The 26,371-nt window shown below is 40.0% G+C and overlaps 1 protein-coding gene across 3 annotated transcripts in view; it reads left to right on the top strand.

Moving 5' to 3' along the window:
- The window catches only part of SPIDR (scaffold protein involved in DNA repair), a 247,227-nt gene that overhangs the window by 91,692 nt on the left and 129,164 nt on the right, over positions 1 to 26,371 (top strand). For all 3 annotated transcript variants that reach the window (XM_044424170.1, XM_044424168.1, XM_044424169.1), the window contains exons 6-7: positions 12,401 to 12,657; positions 17,700 to 17,800. In XM_044424170.1, the coding sequence (XP_044280105.1) occupies positions 12,401 to 12,657; positions 17,700 to 17,800 (358 nt within the window). The remainder of the gene's footprint in view (positions 1 to 12,400; positions 12,658 to 17,699; positions 17,801 to 26,371) is intronic.

Raw genomic sequence — 26,371 nt, 5'->3', positions numbered from 1 at the left:
TCCTTATCCAGGATATCGCCATATCTTATGATCTTTTCAAAGTTCAATACATTTGGATATACAAAAGCTTCCATAGGTGAAAGCCATCTTGGTAATTTATTATACAGTTTTAGCTTTAGTTTTTCCCACACTGACATTAAAGATCTTCTAATAAAATGACTCAGGAAGGACCCATGTGACTTAGCTTTTTCACACCACATATAAGCATGCCATCCCATCTGCAAGTCATGACCTTCAAGATACAAAATTCTCTTACTTCCCAACGTTACCCATTCTTTTAGCCAAGTTGAAACAGACGCTTGATAATACAACATCCAACCAGGAAGACCAAAACCTCCATTCCTTTTAGCTTCCTAAACCATTTTTAATTTAATCCTTGGTTTCTTTTTTCTCCAGATAAATCTCGAGATATGAAAGTTTAAGTCATCAAAGAATTTTTTATCAATTTTTATGGGAATCATTTGAAACAGAAACAAAAGTTTAGGTAATATGTTCATTTTGACAAGTGCTATTCTTCCCATCAAAGATAATTGTAAATTGGCCCATTTTTCCAAAAAGCCTTTAATATCCTTCAATAATTTATCATAATTGTCTTCTTTCAAGGTAGTACATTTAGCTGTAAGATAGATTCCCAAGTATTTAACCTTTTTAACAATCTGCAAATTTACTTGTTCCTGGAGTCTTTTTGTTCTCGCGTAAGGTTTTTAACTAACAATTTCATTTTTTCTCTATTTATTTTCATTCCCGTAACTTCACCATATTCTTCAATCCGTTGTAGAAGTTTGGGCATTGTTGAGAAAGGTTCCTCCATTATGAAAACCAGATCATCCGCAAATGCTTGCAATTTATAACTTTCGTCCCTAATTCTAGTTCCTTTGATGTGCTCATCATCCCTAACACATCTATTCAGTACCTCTAAAATCATAACAAGAGGGGTGACACAGGACATCCTTGCCTTGTGCCCTTTTGAATCTCTATAGGGTTTGAAAGTTCTCCATTAATTAAGATCCTGGCCGATTGCTTTTGATAAATACTTGATATTTATTCATAAATCATGACATTCATAAATCTTTCACCAAACTCCATTTGAGTCATCTGTCATAAACTGCCAATTAACATTATCGAAGGCTTTTTGGGCGTCTAAAAACAATAAAGCCGTTGGTTTTTTGGTATGTATCTCATAATATTCTAAAATATCCAAGATAGTTCTCAGGTTATTCTTCATTTGTCTTTTTGGCAAAAAGCCATTCTGGTCTGGATGGATAAAGTCTACTAATAACTTCTTTAATCTTTCTGCGAGTATGGAAGCAAAAATTTTGTAATCCACATTTAATAGTGATATAGGTCGGTAATTTTGAATCTGTGCTACATCCATATCTTCTTTCGGTATTAATGTGATATTTGCCTCGGTCCAAGTAGTCGGTATCTTAGCATTTAACAATGCTTCATTACATATGCCTTTTAAGAGTGTAGCAAAAATTGCTTCGAAAGATTTGTAAAACTCGGCTGGTAGTCCATCCGGGCCAGGAGTTTTGTCATTCTTTTGTCACTTGATTGCTTCTATTACTTCCATGATCGTGACTTCTTAGTTTAATAATTTTTGATATTTCTCTGGTAGTTTTGGTAACTCTTCCTTTTGAATATGTTCTTTAACTTTCTCGATTGAAATCTCCTCCTTCTGAGAAAGCTTTGTAAAAAAGTATTCCACTATTTTCTTGATTTGTGCACTCTGTGAATGTAGCTGTCCTTCTCTGTCTTTCAATTTCATGATCAATCTCTTCTCTTTTTCTTTCTTAACTTTATGTGCTAACTATCTCCCTGGTTTATTAGCATTTTCGAAGAAATTCTGTTTGGTCAATTTCATTTGTTTAGTAAGCTCATTTACATTCTTACGTTCTTATTCCATATCCTCCCTTTCACTTACCAGGGCCGCCTCTTTGCACCAAGGAAGTGCCAGAGAACTTCCCCACTCTGGCTGGCAGGGCAAGAAGACATATTTGGAGGTCTTTCCTCTCACCTGTTTCACTTTCTCTCTGTCTATGATGGTTATGATTTTCTGCGATAGGATGCAAAGCTCTAAAAGTTCTTGCATTGTTACTATGAACCATTTCTTTAATTTAAAATTAATAGGCTTCATGGAAGTTCATTTGTAAGTACAGATGTTCATAACTTGGACCTTTGTAACCTGGGGACTGCCTGTAATACAGTATGCATGTGTACTGTGTTTGGTAATCTGGTTCCAAGTACAAAATATCTTGCATAAAATGACCATAAGACTGCTGTACTTGAAATTACTGTGGATAAAAGTTTTTTGCAAACTATAACAAGGTATAAACTAGAGCTTTAATTTGTAGGAGAGCACAAGGTAAGCTGCATGAATTGGTCTAGCTATACCAAGTTCACTTATTAAATAGTGGCATGTGTTTTAATTCAGTAACTTTATTTCTAGTTGTTAGTTTTAGAGGAGTTTGTGTAGTTTAGTCAAATCCAGTGGCAAACACATTAAGCTAGAACTGCCAATCTTATTGCTGAAATAAAAATGAATGATCAGCCAGGAGGTCACTGATATATTTTAGTTATGTTGATTCAGGTATTATAAAAACTTGTTTTAGCAGAGACAGGTTGGAACAGCTTGCAGTTGGGGCTGAGTGAGTATAACGTGTAAAACCTGTTTTGCTTTATAAAATATGTTTATGATCAGAGTTAAAGACTATGACCTATTTAACTTTAAGAAGACAACCTTCCTTACATTGTCTTTCTCATTTCTAGTACCCTTGCTCTCTTCTACCCCAGTATTACATTTTTAGAACAGTAGAATTTTCCTGAAATTAGTAGATTATTCTGAATGTTGTTGCAAGATAAGGTGGGCCTTGTATATCTCCCAGAAAGTAACCAATTAAATATTCCTCTTTCTCCTCCCTACTCTCCAAACACTTTAGGTATTCAAAAGATTGCTGAATACTGTGGGGGATTTTTCCACAGTACAGGTCTGGTGATCTTGTTCAGACCCTAATATTGATAAGGTATGATGAGATGCTACAGGCTGTTTTGCTTGCTTTGAAATGGCCTCTCTGTTGCCTAGGAACCCAGTGCCCCCCCCCCCCGGTTGCTTTGTAGAAACTGGGCCAAGGATCTGGATGCATTGGTGGACTATATGAGGCTCACTGAATTGAGACTGAATTCTTATAAGATGTAGATGCTGCAGACGGAGATCAGAAATTAAGGTAGTTGCTTGCTCTGGATGGGAATTAGGAAAGCCTTTTGTTCTCAGATTGCCCCTGAAGTATTAGGTTCATAGCATGGGGGTGCCCAAAATCCATAATTGTCACAGGACAAGTGACCTCCACCATGATGAATGTTCTGTTTAGTTGATTTGCCTGCTGCGGATATTTCTGGGTCACAGAGATCTACGCTCAGTATTGTCAAGTTTACATAATTGCAAGAGTTGCATTTGAGTCTGCCCTGGAAAAGATTGCTAGTTAAAAAATAAATGATTAGACTGCTGAGTGGGAAAAATATTACACAAATATTGTAGGAGTTGTACTGGCTGCTAATATGTTATGCTACATTCAAAATGTCTGTGCTAAGAAATGGAATTGTCCATACCTTAGGATCTGGATACCTGATAGAGCACCTTTTCACTCACAGATTGACTCAGATATTAAGATCCAGTGGTAAAGCCCTCTTGATGATGTGGTATTTGTTTGGTGTTTGATATGTGACAGCCTGGGAGAGAGTTTCTCAATATAGGCACTACAATGTAGCGATCTCTCATACATGGTGTGTTGATGGTGACTCTGTGCATTGTGACATGAAAATAATCCTGCTATCAACAATATTCCTTAAGGCAGTTTTCCTGTGGCTTTACTGGTTCTTTTCAGGGATGACTATTTTCTCATCGTCTCCCTGGGGTTTTCCCCTAATTTATTCAAATAGACACTTTGTACCTTCTTAATTATTGTTGAGAGGGCTAGCTTATTCTAAAATTCAGTCATAGGATTGATCTCAGCAGCTTTTGAAGAAACAAAGTAAATGGCTGTCTCCTGACAGCTTCTAGTTGCAAGGAGCCTGTTGCACAATTTTAAAGGGGTTTGAGTAACTGAGATAACTGGAGAAGCATAGCTGCTAAAATCAGGAAGTTCTTGCGTTGAACCTTGGCCTTGAACTCACTAGGTGGCCCAGAGAATCATTCCTTTCTCAGCATTCTTATCCATAGTATGGTATTTATAATATTGAATTATACCGATGTTTTGTCACTGGGTTAACCACTGGATTCTTTAATCCCTAAGCAACCAACTGGTCTGAGTTTCTACATGCTATACAACCTGCTAAAGTGCCAATTATTGTCTTGCTTGTAAAGTAGAAACAGGTGCACTTGTAGAAAGTATATGCACATGTTACCACAGCTCATTGGATGTTAAACTAATGCATTGTTGTTACATGTGATCCAGTTTATGCCTTTTGTAAGATCAGGAATGTGAATCATTTTGAACTTCTGAAAACACTAAAAAACAGCAACAACTAAAACTCTAAGCTGCTGCTGCTAATTCAATTTCTGGTGCTCATTTATAATTCAAAGCATGTGATAAGAATAGGAATATAAGAATTGGAATTGCATGATAAGAATTGGAGTATATATCTTGTCCAAAGAAAGACTTATAGAAATAATAACTAATGGATTTTATTTCATATTACTTTGTGGCTCTTGAAATACTTTGGAATAAGAAGTATGACTAGATTTTATTGCCAGTTATAATTGACTTGACATTGCTTGATGTGTTTTTCCTATGATGTTACCCTCACATGTCCAGTGGATTCCTGTTTATAACAAAAGCACACAGACTAGAGCTGTGTCAAGCCATATTATTGGCATTAGACTTTTTTTTTTACTTAAAAATGGTGAGGAGTCCTCAGCCTTCACATAGAGATAATTATCGTATGCACAATGTGATAAGGCACTAAGATATTCTTATCTGACAATGATTCATAACATTAAAATTTTAACCACATTTCAAAAGTTGCTAATCGCTGTTCTGAAAAGATGGGGCGGTGGCCCTTACTTCATTCTAATCTGATGAGCCTTAATCTGATTCAAGTTCCACTGCCTTTACATTATTTTTCTCTACTATTTGTCCTGGTGGCACATAATATTACTGCACAGTGCCTGTAACACTGGCCTTAACAGGAATGTATTTGTTCATAGTAGTTGCATTAGAGAATTGTGACTTTCTCCTACTGAGGATGCGAGGAGATGAATTGAGAGATGCAGCCCATGTGGATTACTATGCTGTACTTTGGGACTGAGAAGGGCAGTTGCTTTTTGTGTGCATTCCCAGGCTACATTGATCTGAACTCAGAGGAGGCGGCATGAGGAGGTTAGAATGTGGGCCAGTTCTAGACAGTGAGATGAGAGAAGCTGAGGCACTTCCCCAAGGCCAAACTCCCCAGATGCTCCAGCAGCCTCTGAGAATAACCAAGATGTACAGTTATTGGGGAGAGGCTTGGAACAAGGGAGTTTCTCAGAGAGAGAAAAGCGGCTATGGCTATTGACCCCATGATATGTTGGGAGAGGAGGGCTGAAGCTGGCATGCAGAGAGTCAGCATGCTCATTTCCAAAAGGCCCCTCTGGGAAGGATGGAGCCCAAACATAATCAAAAGGAGAGTTCCTAGAAGTTAATACTAGATTGGGTTCAATAAATGCCTCTGTACATGCTCGGAGATTTATTCTGGTCTGGAAAGCACTTTGGCAAATAAAGAGCTTTTTGCAAAGAAATGTCTATGACTTTGTAAAACCTGGCTCACAACACTGTATTATGTAGAACACTGATCTAGATTTCTCATCTTTGCACAGACTATGGGTAAATTAATATGTCTCAATATCACTAATATTGAAGTTGAAATCATGTATACTTAGGAGTTAAATACCAATGTTTTCAGCAGAGGTTTTATTCTAAGTATGTATTCAATAGTTTTGTCAGACATATAATACCGAAAAAAAAAATTCTTAAAAAAGTCATGCATTCAGTTATTTGGCTAGAAATACTATATAGGAAAATACTTTGTTACTAATTACATGCTTTAGCCATCAGTAGTAATCATTAATGAAGTTTTGGAAAACTTTCATGATTTGACAGTGTATTTGGTATGTGATACACTTACATCTAAATGTGTTAAACAACTCACATGTTGCCCATAGGAGACACTTAAAATGTCAGTATTTCTGTTACACTGTTGCTATATCAGTGCAACAGACTGCAGGAAGACTAGGAAGAATATGTCCCCTTTATTGTAACAATTTCTCTATTTGAGATAGAGTTCAGCTAACACAGAAAAAATGTCATTGTCACATTCCATGCAGAATGGTAGCTCCTGGACTTTTTTTAAATCTGTGTGTGTCTGTGGGAGAGCATGTGAGTTCTCTTTTGTGGCATAAAGAAGCACTTTTGCATGTTAAAAAAATTAGAAATACTGTAAATATTAGAAGCATAATTGTCAAGGAACGCCTTGGTCTTGCTGCTCTGGGAAAAATTAAGGAACAAGTGATTTATCAGTCTCATGTTTGTTTATGTTGGTTAACTCTGTCTACACATTTAATCTTTCACACGTTTAATCATTTGCATTCTGACTGTATTCAGTTGTCTGTCTGTCGTTTCATATGTTGAAGAAAACAGGTGTGACTCCCACACTACTGTAAACATAAACAACTGAGATTGAAAATGTGGGTGTGTGCTACACTTGAATTTCTTCTTTGCTACGATGAGATCTTCCCAGATGGATTCTATGGTGTTTAATTTAATACTTGAGAAATGGGAAACAACTGTAAAGGCAAACTGAAATGTATAACTAAGATCTTGATTTGAAATCCTCCTCCTCCTCCTCCTCCTCCTCCTCCTCCTCCTCTTTTGTTACATTTCTAACCTGCCCCACAGCCAATGCTCTCTTATGTAATAGTTCATTTCATTTAATGGCTTTATGCAAGCTTTCTTGCACATTACAGAGTCTTTTGAGCAGATCTATACTGTATTCCTTGGCATGCTTATATAGGAGTAAGTCTCATTGAACTGAATAGGACTTGCATCCATTACACTTTTAAGGCATTATCATAAATTTTCTGAAGGACTCCTCCAGTGTTGAAGTGCTCTGAATATCCTATACCTTATGGGCAAAGAGATGGCGGAAGTTATATTCTCTTCTCCATCCTTCTTGTGCTTTCCCCTGCACCCTGTGGATTTTTGAGCCTGTTTAGAGAGGTTATGCTTCGGGAACATCATGAATGGACATGCTAGTGATAAAGTATGCTGTCTAAAGCTTCAGCATAACCTTTTAGATCATGGGTCCTCAAACTACGGCCCGGGGGCTGGATCAGGCCTGCCATGCCCATTTGAACCTGCCATGCCCATGTGTGCACCCACCACCACTCACTTTGCCTCGCTCACAGAGAGGCAGCAGTTTGCTTGTTCGGAGAAGATGATTTCCAAGTGAGCAAGCTGCTGCCTTGTGCGCCCGCCTCGCAGTGCATGCCCGCCCATGCCCCACCTCCCCTTGCTGCGTGCCCCGCCCCAGCACATGTGCTCGCACATGCCGGCCTGTGCGTACTGCCGGCACCAACTTTTTGGCCCGCTGCCAGCACCGACAGCTTTCACCTGGCCCCCGGTGGAAAAGTTTGAGGACCCCTGCTTTAGATGAACTCACACTAATTCTGGGTCAGGTTTATCTGAGATTTTCTATCATTTAGGTGCTAGCTGCCCTATTATTGCCCCCAACTCCTAGATGTATCATAGAGACAGCATGACTCTGCAACTATGGTAGGCAAAGTATCAGTCTTGTAGAAACTTGCTTTATCATAGATCTCCAGGTTCTACTAACAGGTGTCAGGTATGAAAGTCACCCACTTAAATTGAAAGAATTCATAGCTCAAGAATTTGTTTTGAGCATAGAACTGAACTCAAAATTCTTCCATACAAAAATCCCACCATCCCAAGCTTCCAGCAGTATAATTTTATCTGTGAAAGTTATTGTAGTGCTGGAACTCATTGCTGATCTGCAAGTCATCTAGAGATCTACCAATAGGTCTGCTTATCCTGCTCTACATAATAGAAGAAAGCACCTTAAAAAGAATTGTCTCAATAGCTCAGAGCATCTCTGTGTTCCATAGATCAACTAGGGCATCAGCAGGCCTGTTAGACATATTAAAGGAGAATTCGCAAGAGATTTCTAGCAAATTAACTGATGATTCTTAAGGATCCATTATCCTTGCAGAGGCTTGAAACTGCTATAAGTATAAGCTGGGTTAGATAGATAGATGTCCAAAAGGGGGGTTCAGTAGGGTGAATCTGGAAAGAAACTGTAGAATGTGGTATTATACTTAGATTGCTATTTAATAGGTATTAAAATATTATACCATTTTTGCCTTCTTTAGAACTTTAAGAGACTGTGTCATAAGTTGCTATTACTTTCTCCATTTTGAGGATTCATTCAACTGCCTCCTTGCTGTTAAGCATAACAAGACTCTAGAATATTTAGACAGAAAGTGGAACATATTGGAAAGACAAATGAGTTTAATCACAAAATCATGCCCACTTCCTATGTTTTCATGTGTCAAAGATGTCACTCCAAGTTCACTTAGAACTTAGTATTGGTTCAAGGTGACTTACAAGGAAATGTGAAAAACTGAACAGTTTTAAATTTGGCTCAGTGTGTTGAAATACAAGATTAACTCATGGTGATGTGTGCAATGTGGAAACCTAAGTAGGTGCAAACATATTCTTATGTATGCGTATATATGTTGGATAAGGTGTACTTCACCCTTCTAGATGTGTATTTCAGAACAAATGGAATTCCTTTGTAAGTATATTTGGCTTACACTGATAGTATTTTACAGATAATGCGGCTTGATGGGTCATTGCTAAAGAAAGTGATAGACAAAAACAGCGCAGGAGACTTTCTTTTGCTGCTGATTTATGCTTAAAACAGTGATGGTGTACTGAACCAAATCCTCCTAATTCTGCATGATGGAAAATGCGGTTCATTTATTAAGGATAAATGAAGCAAACTAAGCTTTAGTTTCTGGTTGTACTCATGCTGAATTGTTATCTTAAAAATTTAAAGCAAGTAACAAGGAGCAGGGTTGGAGGGAATGCTTTAGGTTGTAAACACCATTAAAGGTCTGTGCTTATTTACATATGTTCTCAACTTCCAATGCTTTATTTAAATGTGAGGTCCTTAAATTTGGAAATGTAATTCATCACTGGTTTGTTTGTTTTTTTTTGTTAACAGGATAGCAAGGTGGTAGGATAGAACAGTGGTTCCCAACCTTTTCTATGTCCTGCACCTCTAGAGAATGTTTGTTGCATTTTACACTCCCTACAAAAGTAGTATCACATTTGAAGATGAAGAATTCATACTTTTAATTTTGGAACCACAAATTGAACCACATACAATAGTGTGGGTGAACAAATTGAACTAAAAAATAAGCTTTTAACTATGTGCATAAAATTTGAATATAAATTGAGCAGTTAGAAAAAATGTAAACAGTAAAATGAATCCCAATTGTGAACATAAAATTCAATTATTTCTTTGTTCCTGCTTCTCATTCATGTTTTTGTCAAAATGTGGAATCTTCTTGCTGAATTTTCTTGCAGGTCTACCTGTGCATTCAGATGATTCCTAGATTTTGTTGTGATTGACAAAAGAGAACTGAATCCAAATGCAAAAAAATAATAATAAATACCTTTATTATTGGGATAATTTCTGGTGAAGAAGTCATGATTTGCCAATTTTGGCAAATTGTGACACAGTCTTTCTTTTTGTTGCACCCCCTGAAATGCCATCTTGTACCCCTTGGTGGTGTGGGTACCCCATGTTGGGAACCCCTGAGATAGAAGGTACCTGTAATTAAAGAAACATAGGAGGGGCATGTTTTCATACAGTGGACAATCTCCAAACCCAAGGATACTGACTAATACCTCAGTGAAGTTGCATGTATGCTCAGATCAAGTGTGCATGTAGAGATCTTTGCCTACCACTGGAATGAATGTGGGAGTTTTATATTCTTATTGGAACACTTACATTTATTCCAAGTGGGTGGCTGCAAGTTTTTTTTTAATAGCTATGTTCTTGTTTAAAGTATTGAAGACAGTGGGCCAAACTGCGTGCTACCTGTGGATCTAGTAGCCCCTTTTGCATGAGAAGTCTCTTGGGAGAATTTGAATACAAATGTACATGAAACCATAAAGTTGCTTGGGGGCGAGACGATTTAGAAAGGTGAAAGGATATGCTCCTTTTCCCTATCTACTACTCTCCTCCTTATTGTCCCTTTCTCGTTTTAATGCAAGGAAAAGCCTATTTGCTTACCATTACTCATGTGTATAATGTGAAGTTCGGCCCTCATATTTCCATTCTCTCTCTTGTGAGGTCCTTGCTGAATGTGCAGAATTTTCATTAGATGGAAGATAAACAATACATAAATTTGTTACTCATATAATGCATTTAATACCTTAATAAATACACCTTTTAAGCCTTGAAGGCATATTTTGAGATTCTTTAACGTTATGAGGCAAATACTTATTATGAATGTTCTACTGGTTTAATGTCATACTTTCAATTATTTATAGTAATAAAATATGGAAAAGAAGGTGGGATGTATGTTTAGATAATAGACCAATACTTTCCATTAGTAATAGACAGAGACACTGTATGTGGTTAAGGATCAAGGCTGCAGGCCTGTAGAATTACCTCAAACCTAGGTGCATACTTCATTCAGGTCAGTGATGGCAGGAACAGGTAGTCACAAGGAATCCCTGCTTGACCTGGAATGTTATCACCTCTAGCCCTACACTCAGTTGCTAGCTTGGGATATCTTAAAGGGACAGAGCCCCAATTTACTATCTTAGACACTAGGCCAGTGTCTTGTCAAGATGTGCAATCTCGGACTCTGGCTTGGTTCACACAAAATGAGAAGCCATCCTGGATGAATTTTCCCCTGAGGCTCCTTATCATGGGCGTTGGCTGCCATTTGGAATGTTCACTGTGCAGCAGGGACCATGCTGTAGTTTCTCATTATGTGCAAATGGGTTGGATGGACAAGCCATCCACAGCCCTAAAAATAGCCCAGGGTTCTGAGTGGCTTTTCAACCACTTAACAACGCATTATCACTGCGTTCATAGATAATGAAATGCTGTTGCAGTGGTGGCTTGGATCATTAACTTGGGGGCCTATATGATGTGTATGTGATGTGTAGTCCTATTTTGAAATTCCTGTTTATTTGCACTGATTATGAAATACATTCATATGGCATAATTTGCATACAATTTGGGCTGGGCTGGATGTGAGCAAACAAGCTTAATCTTATTCTGGACAAGACCAGAGTATTCTTGGTCAGAAAGGCAATCAACCCAGTTCTGTTCTTGATGGGTTTACACTCCCATCAAAACTCCAGATTTCCACTGTTTAGGAGTGCTCCTGGTTGCCTCATGGTGGCTTCAGTTCAGCTTAGGTTGTCATTTGTTCCTGTTTCTAGAGATGATAGACCTTGCTACAGAAACTCATTCCTGAGTTACATCTAGACTGTATTACTATGATGAACAGTCCTTGTAGCCGCTTTTAACAGCCCTTTGGAAGTGGTGGTTTTTTGTTTTTGTTTTTTGGTACAAAATGCTTTTTCAACAGTACTTATCAGTGTCAGGTTCCCGGTGGAGTGGAGTGGCAAGTGAAGTGTTGTTTAGGGAGGCTGAGCCCTTGAGCCCTCCTGCACATCCTGTCAATTCAAGGCTTGTTTAACCCTGAATTGGTGTTATGTGTGAACCAGGTGTGTTGCCAATGATTATATCTTTGTTTTCCGTTCAGTTTTTGATTTATCTGCTGCCTCAAACTTTTGACAGGAGAAGAATTGTAGCTTAGCTGTAGAACAAATACTTTGTCTAAGAATGTCTAAGGTTCACTATCTGGCACTCACGGTGTTGAAAAAGTCTTATATGTGGAAAACCTTGGAGAACCATTCTACTAGGCTAGGAGGTCAATGTTAAGACTTGATTTTTGATACTACTGATGGTTTGTTAGTGCTTAGTTTAGAATTATATGAATTACCTTGAACACTGTAATTTTTTAAAATCAGAAAAATGGGTAATAGTATTTCCACTTTGCACAATCTCTTTAGTCATTTGCAGACTTAATTTTCTATATGTAGAAAATTTATTGTAAGCTGTCCTGAGACACTAGTGGCAGATGGGGTAGAAAAGCTTTTAATAAATAAATAATAATACATATGTATTGACAATGTATTGCTGTGTATTGCTAATCCTGCTTGTTAGAATTTTATGACAATTTATGTTATGTTTTTGCTGATTAGTACTGAGTCAACTTTGTATTTAAATATACATTTAAATGTTTTCTTCTATGCAGGCGATCCCTATACACATTTCAGAATATTCATCAGACAGTGAAAATCTGGAAGAATGCCCAGTAAAAACAGAAGCTGGTAACTTAAAATTTTCTAAGAAGTTTCAGTTCAGTTTGGGAGCAAGGAATGAAACAGATGCAGGAAAATTAGTAAGTGATTGGTTAAAATCTGCTCAGACTCTCTTGCAAACACCTAGGAAAAAGGCATACAAGAGTCTGAGGAGTCCAGAAGATTCTGCAAAGAAAAGAAAATGGTTAAGGTATGTATCTGATCTTTTAGATGTAATGTGCTATTAATAATAACTAGTGTTTCTTCGACCTTGGCAAAATCAATGTTACGTATAAGGCAAATAAAATTTGTTTTGAAAATTCCATTTGCGAATGACAAATTTGCATGGGAATCCCAAAAGATCTGTAATATTAAGGCTAATTTTGCCTTTAGTAGTCTGATAAATCTAAAGAAATATTTTGTAGACTGTTGAAACAAATGCTGGATACAGGAGTGCCTTATCTGTGTGGAAAGTAGAGGGGAGTGTAAAACTAAGAGTGCTGTTGAATAAAATTGAGTGTTTTGAATGCAGTTTCTTTCACCTTGGTAGGACAGGAAGACCTATCCTAAAAAGCTCTAAGGAGCATTTCGCTGATATAAAATATAATGAAAAATGTGCCAGACCTTGGTCTCCTCAAGTGATGAAGAAACATGTTAGCTCAGTGGCTGCAGTGAAGATCTCTGTGCTAACAATTGAACAAAGCCTTCAAAGGAGAAAGATTAAGGGGGCAATATTTACTGATCAGCAAAAACCTGATATCAGTGTAAAGGATGAGATCAGACAAATCATGATGTATATTAATGAAACCTGACTGACTGTGGATTATAGTTTCTTGTTTCTGATTGGTCCTGGTTCAGTTTTTAGCGGGACTCCCACAATAAATTGATATACAATGTTTTAAACTGAATGCCCTACTGGGTACCATTTGGCTTGTTTGGAGCACTGGAGAATGCGTATCACATTGCCTATCAGTCGTTATAATTACACTATATGCATTTTAAAGGCCCCTTTAAAACATTTTAAAACTGTTAGATCCCACATATCCTTAATGTAGATTTTATAGATTGTATAGTCCAAATTATGTATGGACTAAGTTGATTTTTTAAATTTAAATTGGATATTTTTAATATTAAATGCTTTTGAGGAAAAATCTATCTAAAGATATTTTTCTGTTTAAGATACATTAAGTCCAAAGGTTATTCACCATGAAATAAATGTTAGTTTTTAATTATGTAGCATGGGGCTATTTATTCATGTAATGTTTAATTTTTTGGTAAGTGAATTCAATTAATTCATTCACAATGTCTTCCAAAGGTTTTTGTAAGATTATTGGGCAACTTTTCTTTCTAGAAGATACTATCACAGAGGCTTGGTTTAACAGTTCTCAAGACTGAATTGAGTCTTCTCAAGAACAGTTCTCAAGAACATGCCGCTTCTTCACAGCAAAAATGTTATAAAATAAGAATTGAGAAAAAGACCTTAATCCCATTGTTCCTTTGCAAATCCATGTATGTAGAAGCAGCCCATTACCTCTTAAGTGCTAAAGTTTCAAAAAATTCAATGAATAGAACATTGTTGGGATTGGAATAGATCTACACAAGAGGCTAAGTGTGAGGAGGGAGGGGCAAACAGTAAAAACGAAGGTGAAATCTTTTGAGCACAATACTCCATAAGTCTTTGGATCTTTTGTGTATAGCCTGAGGTTTGTTATGCTATTCTTTTCCTGGAGGAAAAAACCTATAATGGCAGCAGGCTGTAAAAGAGACCCAGTTTGGGAGTATTTTAATGAAGTTTCTCTACTTATTTGTAAGGCAAACATGCATGCAAATTATGTAGAAAACCATGATTTAAATCAATTTGATTTAAATCAAATCAACCCTGTAAAATATCATTATATGAATAAGTGAAAACCAATACCTTATCCACCGTAGTTAGTCTCAACCACTATTGCATTTCAATGTGTAATTAAAGATTATTAAACATAGGTGATAAGTACATTTAAACAGATGAGCTATTTGACATATTATCACTGTTTTCATTTTTGGTATCCATTCTTGTCTACAATTGCTCAGTTTGGTCTCTGTTCTGTTTTGCGTTCCACATTCTAGTCTGTCTGCTCCCTTTCTCATTTTATGAGGAAGGAAAAATGTGTGTGTGCATACACTTGTGCACAGTCATTTTTGATAGCTTGCCCATAAGGAAATGGTATATTGAAAAATGGAATGCTTTTCCTATGTGCAAGAATCAGCAGCCTGAGCTCATGTGTTATTCATGAACGGCTGTTACACTTATCTGTAGTGCAGATAACTAGCCATGCAGAATAGTTGGCTGATTGGTTTTAGTGCAAGGGTCCGCAACTCATGTTATACCTTACCTCTGGCTATTTTGGGTAGGGATGATGGGGGTTGTAGCCTGTTGTTGGATTGCAAGTTGCTTATATTGTGGTATATTGTGACATTAGGAGTCTAGTACCTAAGAAGAACCTGGAACACACTTACTGTGTATACTTAGTATACTGTTTACAAGAATGAACTTTAATCTAAATTTAATGTTTCTCAAATTACTGTTGAAATTACAAATTAGATTTTGAGTCTTATATGTATTTTGTAAAGTTATTCTTCACTGGAAACTTTAGGAAAATGATGCAAAGGGCTGAATACAGCATTGAATGTCAGTTGTGCTAGTCTAGTTTTCCCCAGTGTTGCTTTCTTCATCTGACTATGCTGACTGTGGGATGCTGGGAGTTATTTTACAATATCTTTGGAGGGAACCAGGTGGGAAAACTGTGCTAGACGATACACTTAATCCTGCAGAGAGCCAGTGTGGTGTAGTGGTTAAGAGCATGCGACTGGGACTCAGGAGATCTGGGTTCGAGTCCCCACTCAGTCATGGAGCCAACTGGGTGACTTTGGGCCAGTCACAGACTCTCAGCCCAACCTACCTCACAGGGTTGTTGTTGTGGGGATCAGATGGAGGAGGAGAAATGATGTAAGCTGCCTTGAGCCCTTTGTAGGAAAAAGGCAGGCTATAAATTGAAAAATAAATAAAAATAAATAAATAAATTTATTCAAAGTTAGCTTCTTTGCTTATGTTTCAAGAGGAAAGGTCGTGTAACTTCTTCCTGAACACAGAAGAAAGGGTGCTAAATATCGAGGAAGCAGAGCAATTGCTATAGTGTGTATACATTTTCTTCCTTTTGTAAGTTTTAAAATGCTTTTGACTGGAAATAACTGGTTAAGATGTTCTACAGGATTATAAAATACTCCAGACTCTTTGGTCTTTTTATTACTACAAAAGGACAAATAACTCACTTACTTTTATTGCCTCCTTGTTTCTTCTGACTTGGGCTGTTTACTTGAAAACAATTATATCAGTTTTTTTAATGCAGCATTCATTCTGCCAATATTTAATGCTTAAGTGTAATATCTTGGAAAATGGGAGGGTGTGTAAAACAAATCAGCATTTTTAACAAAGTTAAAGTTTCAAGACATTTTAGAATGTGCAGATGAGAGAAGGAAAGATTTCTTTTTTGAATGCTGAAGTGTCACCCTTCCTCAACCTGGTGTTTCCCAGATGTTTTATACTACAGCACTTATCATATCTAGCTATTGGCCATGTTGGCTGGCAACAATAAGAGTTGCACTCTGACACATCTAGAGGAGAGCAGGTTGGGAAAGACTTAGGCTGATGTACTTATGTTACGGAAAAACAAAACATAGATGCATACTTTTATAGACTGATTTAAGAAAATTACTAAGGTAGTTAATAAAATAAAATGCTTATACAACAGCATAATAAAGCAATCCAGCCTTCTTAAATGGGCTGCTCTCCAGATACTTTGGACTGCAACTCCCATCCCTGATTATTGGCTGACTCGGGGCTGCTGGGAGTTAAAGTCAGAAACATCTGGAGGCACCACACTGAGGGGTATCTAATGTAAACATTAAAATACAAAATCCATATCATGGTGGACTTCTACTAGGCCAAATCTAATGTCACAAAATACTGTGCAAGCTTTTGAGTTCTCCAGAATTCTTCATCAACCAAAATGTTAAACAAAGAAACAAAAAGAGGAAAGAAGTGACTGATGTTTAAACCATGGAGTCTGCAATTGTTTAAAGTCCTGGAAGGATGGAAAGTGAGAGATGGCTGCAGATATTCAAATGAGGCAGTTTTAGAAGCTGAGATAGTTTTAGGTTGTACCTGTCCTAGGGTTGCTTGGAAAAATAAACAGTGGTGCATTTAAGTTGACCTAAGAAGTATTACCTGAATATGGATTATTTATTTGACCAACATAGCTACTGTCCCTTTTTTTGTGATCTTGAAATATATCACACAGTAGTAAAATATCAGGTATCCAGCTCAATTCAGCATCACTAAAGTCAAATGTATCTCGTCTGTTTTATAAAAGTTTCTAGGCTTGCACACTGGAAAGTCTGATTAGAAGAGATCTATAACCCTGGGATTTAGGAGGGAAGGCCTTGCTAAGGTTATCCCCAGCCACCCCCCTAACAGATAGACAGGAATCATAATGAAGCCTAAGAATAAATGGTGCATACATTTGGCAATTTCATTTATTTATTTATTTAGACAGCTTATATGCCGCCCCCTTCGCATAAGCCTTGGGGTGGCTTACAATAATTAAAAGTTAGTTCAAAGCCAACTTTAGGCAAAATACGCTGTTCATATTTAACAAGGACAATTTTGTAGCTGAATTGTAGATAAGTTGCTATATTACCCTCAGTGTATTTGCTTTGCATGATATTCCCCTTGCAAATACTCAACTATTTCCTCCATGTACAATTTTCAGACCACTGAAAGTGCACACTTGACCCAGCTTATGAAATGAATCATGAGGTCAAGTATGTGTGAGAAGTATTTTCAGACACACTCCTTGCCATGGTCACACATCTTCCAGTAATATACTGTATTTTAGGCCAGTGGCTAAAAGTACACTCAACTGGAAGTGGCTGATATTATTCTATGGAGTTGAAAAGTTGCTCTGATCCAAAGGGACCCTTCTACTCTTTTCAAAATTTGTATGCTTTTTATTCTGGAAATAAACTGGAAAATGTATATGAAAACCACTTATAATAATCAAGGTTCTGGGATATAATCATGTCCTATGTAGGTGTAATTTTGCCATGTCTCTGTAGCACTAAATAGATCAGAAAATATAGTATATTTGTTTTGTGATATTTTCAAGAAAAGTTAAATATTGGTATAATTAAATAATCCTTTATTCTTTGTAGGGGAGGGCTAGCGGAGAGATTGAATAGACTACAGAACCGAGAGAGGACTGCAATTAGCTTTTGGAGGCAGCAGTGTATTTCTGATTATAAAAGTTTTTCAGGTAAGAACCATAAGTGGAAATTTGGCATGTGTATTTCCTATGAAAAACATTTTGGTTAAAATATATTTTGTTGTTTTTAGTTTAACTAAAGACCTATGGCTAGAATAGTGAGGTGCAGTTAGAAAAGTTTGTTAATAAGACTGTACTGATTGGTGTCACTCAGGTTCTTCAGTGCAAGCAAAGGATGTATCTGGTTTGCAATACTTGTAGAGTACAATGATTACAGTCATGCTACAGAAACTTATTCGTATTTATGGGGCACTTTCCCTAACTTAAAAAAAATTCTCCAGAGTCATGTGATCATGATCATGATGCTTTCGAAGTATTAGGTTAGCAGTCCTAGTCTCAAAGTCTAAGGGTAAAAAATCCATCCCATATTTTGGCTGCATTCAGATAATACATGATAACCTTGAAGGTAATTAATAGCAAGCTGCTTACTCGTTCCTCCTCAGTTGATTCTTCAACTATGATTGCTGTTGCAGTAAAATCATTTTCTAAAGGTTGACTTTGAATTCTGTAGCTTGCACATGCATATAGCTTCTTTAGTTAATGGCCATACTGTATTTTTCTTACATGTTAAAAACAGATTGTATTTGTATTTCTGTTGCCAGTCATTTACTATTATCTAATCAATAGAGTCTTGCTGTAGTCCATTGAAGCATTTTTAAATAAAAATGTTTCATTGAAGTCTAGATGTAATTCATTTGCCATTTCATCCTATTTGGGATTTTATTTGCTGTATCTCTTACAATAGTTAAAAAACATGTAATGATTCACAGAGTTGTTTTTGACATCTGCACATTTCTTGATTCTGTACTCTTGCTCAAGGCAAGCATGCAAAAAACAGATGAGCTCAGAGATCAGTGAGATAGGATTGGACCATCTTAACTTTCGAGTGTTGTTAAATCCCCCTAGAAACACGATAGTGCACAATTGCATAGAATATGATGTCACTGATAAAAGAATAGAGACAAATTTCCTGATGATGGTAACTACTAGGCTGTGGTTTTATTTGAGCTTTGGAAAAACATTTCCAGGATGGAGAACAATTACCAGATAGAGGACTTGCATGTTTTCTCCTGCAGGGAAAATAAGATTTTGCACTGGGGGAAAAGGGATTTCAACTGGAAACATGACATAGAGGAAAAAAGTTAAATGCTCCCCCTCTTCCCCCAGGCATTTTCAACAATATTTGGAATCCTGTTTAGCCATATTAAACTTGTAGAAAAATGACAGGAGATCCACTCATGGATGTACAAATGTCACATAGTTGCACACTTAAATAATGGCTGTTAGCAAGGCCTCTTTATGGAGGAAGAGAACCAACTGGTTTTTGACTGAGTTCAGGCTTTGCGGTTGTTTAGCTCATAGCCCTGTGCTTCATGATAAGCACTTTTCTGTATTTGGGACCTTCAGGTGAGGACAGTGGCTACAAGCACTCTCCACTAGTTCTACTTAGTTGTTCAGATTTGGATGTAGCCATCGTACATGGCTTTATGATATACTGCAATGTACTTTGTGGGATCTGCTTGAATATGAATGGAAGCTTCAACTAGTATAGAAGGAAATATTTTGAAGATCCTGTTTGGGCAATTAATTACTACTTGCTTATAATCAATTGTTGTTACATGCCATGAAGTTTTTTTTCCCAGCTGATGGTGATCCTGTGAATGACTGCCTTCCAAATTGCTGTCTCCTTCCTTAGTTCTTGTAAACTGAAGACTGTGGCTACCTGTATGAAATTGGGCCATCTCATATTTAGTTAGTTTAGCATTATTGTCTTCTCCAGTGAGTCTTGCCTTCTCAGGATGTGTCCAAAGTATGATAGCTTCAGTTTTCCATTTTTGTTTTTTCGGGAAAGTTCTGGCTGGATTTGATTTAGTTATGAAGAGTCAGTCCTTGTAAATACAGCAGGACCCCATCTCCATGGTCTCAGTTACCACAGTTTCACTTACTGAGGTTGACCATTGGCTCTCCACATTCATGGGGGTTAGGGGTGCAAGACCCCCATGAAAGTGGAAAAACTGCAAATATATCTCTTGGGAACTATCCAGTATGTTTGGGGATACCACACTCTTTGTCTCAGTACTTGCCAGCCTTACCTATTTTGCCTCTCAGTGGGTGTGAAGATTCTAGAGATATACTCAGTTTTTACCTAGACATATTAATAGGTTTTCTCTAGAGATATTTGGTTTTTTTCACTTTTGCAAGGGTCCTGTGTCCCTACCCTTCACGAATGCAGTATTCACTGCTATCCACTTTTTCAAGCATCCACTGGGGGGCTTGGAACCTATCGCCTGCAGATATGGGGGCACTGCTATATACTGTATACCTTGTCTATCTCGCTTTAAGTTTTAAAATGTTACCCTACCTGAGTTTTTAGGACAGCCTTTAACAATTTGATGCCCTCTGGATATCTTGGACTATAAGTAGCACCATTCCCAGGCAGCATGGCTAATTGTTGCAGTCCAAAGGATTGGGAGGCACCTGGCTGGGTTGGAGTGCTTGTAGGATATAGAAGTTCTAAAAGAATATAAAGGGAATCTAAATGTACAATTTGTATCTGTCTTTATTGCAGAAATTGGCTATTTCAGGAAGGGAATCTATGGAAATGAGACAAACAATATTACCAAGAACTAAAGTTCAAGAGCTTATTGACAAATAGAAAATAAATAGTCCATATGGTACCAGTCTGAGAGTTCTTAACTCAAATGTGGAATTACTAATCATAAAAAATGGTGATGATCCTAAGATTGATCTCTATGTCAGAAGATTGGAGAGTGGCTGGTGCAAAATCAATGTTTAAAAAAGGAGTCCTAAATTACAGGCTGTTAACAGCTGATTGGGTGGCTAGAGTTATTAAAGATAATTCATATAACATAGGTGCACAAGTTGTGGTCTTCCAGCATAGCCAGTGGTAAAAGATACTGGGAGTTGTTGGTCACAGAGTTTCTCCTATGGGTGGAATATGAATATATAATATGTTCTTCGTCATGGCCTCTGTGCATCACACATATGGGTGCTGCGCCTGCGCAGTGCCTAAGGCCGCGACGCCCTGCTTCTGCCTCTGCCTCAACTGCGGCCCCTTCGCGCCATTCAGATGAGGGCACGACTTGTGTGGCTTAACAGCCTGCTTCGCCTCCCAAGAAACAGCGGGAGAAGCACAAGCACACCGACTCCGAGAAACCTTCTGGTCACAAGAAGGCTAGGAGGGATAAACCGGCTCAAAAGGCTAAGAAGCCTAAGCATGACAAGCCCCATGAATCTGGTTCATTGGCACCCTCGGTCCCAATTGTCATCTCGGTACTGACCCCAACGAGTCCGATGCTTCAGGCCGCCATGCGGGTTACCCCTTCGGGTTCCCTTCAGCGTGTAGTCCGGGCAGAGAGCGAATCCCCTCAACATCCTGAGGCTCCACCTTGTGAATCCATCTCGGATGGAGAGATTCACGATTCTCCCCCGAGGGCTAGGTTGCCTATACCTAACCGGACCTGACACCAAGACTGCCATGTCTCCTCCAAGAGAGCGGAGCCGTTCTGCTGACCGCTGCTCTGACAACTGGGACCCTCATTTCCCATACTATTCGGGATGGGGTGATTATTACTCCTTTGGATATTATCCAGCCCAGAATCGTCCATCCTCATCGATTCCGAGGGACGCACCCGTAAGAGAGCCGAGGGGCCAGAGCCGATCCTTGTCGCCAAGAGGTTCCTCATCTAGTGACCCAGGGCATTACCTTGTCGACTCGGACAAGCCCGAAGCGGATTCTACATCCCCTGACATCGCTGTTACTTCTTAGGGCCCAGGATCACCTGAGGAGCCCCACATCTCCTTTGCGGAGCTGATGTCCTTACTTGTTCGGTCGCTGGAGATTGAGGTGCAACAGCAGCCCAGTCCCAGCACCGACAAGTTTTATGATGTGGTCAGGGGTGAACAGTCTGCCACCATCGCCTTGCCATTGATAACAACCCTGCACCAGGTGATGGTCCAGCCCTGGGACATGCTTGCCAATCCTCAGCCAACATCTAGAAGGTACGATGCCATGTACCCGGTTTGAGAACAGGACATTCCTTTTCTCCTTCGACACCCAAAACTGAACTCAGTCGTGGTGGAGTCCTCTCAGGGCAGAGAGGCTAGAGGTCACACAGCACCGCACGACAAGGACGGGAGGAAGATCGACTCACTTGCACGCCGAGTCTATGCAGCCTCTGGGCTCGGCCTGCGTATTTCAAATTATGAACAACCTTGGTGCGCTAGCAATACTTTATAATGCAGCGCCTTGATAACATCATCTCTGCCCTTCCTGACAATCAAGGGGAGCTCGCGAAGGTCTTCATAAGAGAGGCAATGCAGGTTGCTATCCACCAACTCTCCACCACAAGGCATCATGTCAATACCGACTCGAGAGCCCTAGTCAGTGTCATCTCGCTCCGGAGACATGCTTGATTGTGAAACTGCAACTTACCAAAGGAGATGAAAAGGAGAATCGAAGAGATGCCTTTCGACAGGTCAGGCCTATGCAACTCAAGAACGGACCACAAGCTGAAGTCCATACATGAGTCGAGGATGACAGCTCGTCATATGGAAATGCAGCCGCAGAAGCAACATAAGTGGTCATGGCCCCACCCATCCTACCGACAACACTACCAGCCCAGGCAGCAGTATCAACAATGGCAACAGCGCCGCAAACAACAACTCCAGCAGCGCTTCCAGCAGGGCCGTCGCCAATTTGATGCAGACAAATTTCACCATTGACGTGTTTGAACCATTCCTCTCCTCCCACTCTGACCTTTCCCCCTCTCATTTGGGGATTGGCTGGAAAGCCGACTTCCCATTTGGGAGTCCATCACATCTGATTGGTGGGTGTTATCCATCATACAGCACGGATACCGAATAGAATTTGACATCGTTCCTCCATTGAGTCCGATCCGGTTTACACCATGTTCGCTGGTGTTGTTGAACGAAGTTCATCAGCTTCTTCGCAAAGGAGCGATTCATCAGCTATCTTGATCTGAAGGACTCCACGGATTCTATTTGAGATATTTTATGGCCCCTAAATGGAATGGTGGTCTCCAGCCTATATTGGACTTATGAAACATAAATAAATTTATCACATCAAAGAAATTTAGAATGACCACTCTTCAAAATATCCTGCCGTTGCTGAGGAGAGAGGATTGGTTCACCTCACTGGACTTGAGGGATGCCTACTTCCACATTTCTATTCATCCGTGTCATAGGCGTTTCCTCCAATTTGCTGTTGCCTCAGAAATATTCGAATTCAACATGCTCCCTTTCAGCTGGCTACCGCTCCATGGGTCTTTACAAAATGTATGGCTCTGGTCTGCACACATCTGCGGGTCGTCAGTATTCAAATATACCCTTACTTGGACGACTGGTTGTTAGTCTCCCAGACCAGAGAAGGTCTTCTGTCATCCATTCGCACACCTTGTGCCCTACTGAATGACCTTGGACTTTGTATTAACCTAGAGAAATCCTCTCTTATTCCTGTGCAGATAATCAACTTCATCGGTGCCCGCTTGGATTCCACGGTGGCAAGGGCATTTCTCCCTCAGCACCGACAACACAGCCTTGGCTTACTCATTCATCGAATTGGACGGGACAGAATAGTTCCTGCCCGCTCGATCCAAAGACTCTTGGGACATATGGCCGCGTCGGTGGCCACCGTTCCACATGCCATGCTTTGACTTTGACCTCTACAACTTTGTCTCAACAAGATGTTTCAACCACATCAGGACTCACCTATGAAACTAATCCGGCTTCCGTCCTCTGTCCTACAGTCATTGATATGGTGGACAGTTCCAGACAATTTGAATGCAGGGGTTCCATTCCGACCCCCACAACCTACGGTGACTCTTTGTACCGATGCATCCCTGGTCGGCTGGGGAGCAGTGTGTTCTACTCTTCGAACCCAGGGTGCTTGGGACCGACAGGAGTCCACAAAGCATATAACCTTCCTCGAACTGTTCGCAGTCTTCAAAGCTCAACAATCCTTCGAGGACATGCTCTGACATCAAGTCATTCAGATAACTTCAGACAATATTGCAGCAGTGTTCTACGTGAATAAGCAGGGTGGAACAAAGTCAGCCGCTTTGGCCTGACTTGCGATGCAAATATTGGACTGGTGCATCCTGAGGGACATTACTCTCATAGCAGTTCATCTAGCTGGTACAGACAACGTTGAGGCAGATTTGCTGAGCAGACAGATGTCAACATCCCATGAATGGGAGTTGGATCGACAGATCTGTGACCAACTCTTTCGTCGTTGGGGGCATCCTGACATGGACTTGTTCACTACCTGACAGAACAGGGTATGCGAGAACTTCTGCTCCAGAGCAGGAATCGGACTGGGATCAGTAGGGGATGCCTTTATGATCCCATGGAACGAGATGAATTTCTACGCTTTCCCTTCGATCCCACTTATAATGAAAGTGGTATCGAAGATTGTTCACGACGAAGCCACGGGACTGTTGATCACTCCGTGGTGGCCACACCAATCATGGTTTTCCATGCTTCTCTGCATGTCTCACAGCGAATTCCTTCATCTTCCATCCGTCCCATATTTAATAACACAACAAGAAGGGACGGTATGCTACCCAGACTTGGCATTGCTGAAACTTACAGCCTGGCAGATTCGATGAACGTTGATACTGATTCGATATCGGCATCATCTAGCTCCTCTGGGGATCGATCTCATGGACCCGATACTCAAACTACCGCCTCGGAACCGTTGGCTCCTGCTGCCCTGTTGGGATCACTGGACTTTACATAGGGATCAACAGTCCTTCATTCGGAAATTCAGAGGATTCTTGAATATGCATTGAGACCGTCAACCTGAAGATCCTACACAGCAAAGTGGCGGAAATTCTCTTCCTTTGCTGAGTCTCGTTCTTTCACTCCACGTTCGGTATCAATAGCAGATATCCTTCAGTTTCTTCTAGAACTACACTATTCAGGACTCAAGCCATTGTCTATAAAGATGTACATGGCTGCAATTTCTTACTACCATGGCACAATACGTGGATCATCCACTTTTTCACAACCACTGATAAAAAGATTCCTTAAAGGGCTTCAAAATCTGCATCCGACAATCAGGCCTGTCATGTCTACTTGGAGTCTTTCAGTGGGGCTTCAGGTGCTCACTAGAGCCCCATTTGAATGCATGGCAACTATAGATTTGCGACTTGTTTCATTTATTTATTTGTTCATTTAGCAAACTTATATGTCACCCTATTAGCCTAAGCTTCGGGGTGGCTTACAAATAAATATAATTAATACAATAAAATACAGATGGAGACATCCTGGCCAACATTGTTAAAATCAATAAATAGAATCAACAATTAAAATAACTTTAGAATAAAAAGGTCTTGGCCTGGTGCCGAAAAGCAAATAATGACAGCGCCAGGCGGACCTCTCTGGAGAGCGCATTCCATAGGTTGGGTGCCACCGCAGAGGGCTCCCGGAGGAGGGCCTCTGCCGCCAATCTCAAGAGGCAGAAGGTCATGTATGGACGTAAGCGCTCCTTTAGGTAACCAGGACCCAAGCCGTTAAGGGCTTTATAGGTGATAACCAACACCTTGAATTGGGCCCGGACTTCAATGGGGAGCCAGTGAAGCTGACGGAGGACTGGAGTTATGTGAGCACAATGCCCAGTCCCCATCAGCAACCTGGCAGCTCTGTTTTGCACCAGTTGAAGTATCCGGACCATCTTCAAGGACAACCCCATGTAGAGCGTGTTACAGAAGTCTAGTCGGGAAGTTACCAATGCGTGAGTCACTGTCGCCAGGCAGTAGTTCTCCAGGTAGGGACGCAGTTGGTGAATCAGCCGAAGCTGAAAGAAAGCATTCCTAGCCACCACTGTTACTTGAGCTTCCAGCAAAAGCTCTGGATCGAGGAGCACTCCCAAGCTGCGGACCTTGTCCTTCAGAGGGAGTGCAGCCCCATTCAGGACAAGGTCAAGGTCCCCTTCCCCGAAGCCCGAGCCACCTACCAACAAGACCTCCGTCTTGTCTGGATTGAGCTTCAGTTTATTGGCCCTCATCCAGCCCATTACCTCAGCCAGGCACCGGTTCAGTACAGCCACTGTCTCACCTGGATTGCTGGAAAACGAGAGGTAGAGCTGGATATCATCAGCATACTGATGATTCCGCAGCCCATACCTCCTAATGACCTCTCCCAGTGGTTTCATGTAGTTGTTAAATAGCAAGGGGGACAAAATGGAACCCTGCAGAACTCCATGGCACAACTGCCATGGCACAGAGCCATAGTCCCCCCCGCACCACCTTCTGGAACCAGCCATTGAGATAGAAGTGGAACCACTGCAAAGCAGTGCCTCCAACCCCCAGTCCCGCTAGCCTATCCAGAAGGATACCATGGTCGATGGTATCGAAAGCCGCTGAGAGGTCCAGGAGAACCAACAGGGACGCACTCCCCCTGTCTCTCCCTGCACAGGTCATCATACAGGGTGACCAAGGCAGATTCAGTACCGTACCTGGGTCTGAAGCCAGACTGAAATGGGTCCAGATAATCAGTTTCATCCAAGAGTGCTTGGAG

The sequence above is a fragment of the Varanus komodoensis genome, unplaced genomic scaffold (genome assembly GCF_004798865.1).
Source record: "Varanus komodoensis strain SLA01 unplaced genomic scaffold, ASM479886v1 scaffold14_1, whole genome shotgun sequence".
Classification (NCBI taxonomy): domain Eukaryota; kingdom Metazoa; phylum Chordata; class Lepidosauria; order Squamata; family Varanidae; genus Varanus; species Varanus komodoensis.
Note: the sequence above shows the minus strand (reverse complement) of the source record. Positions and strands in the feature narration are given on the sequence as shown.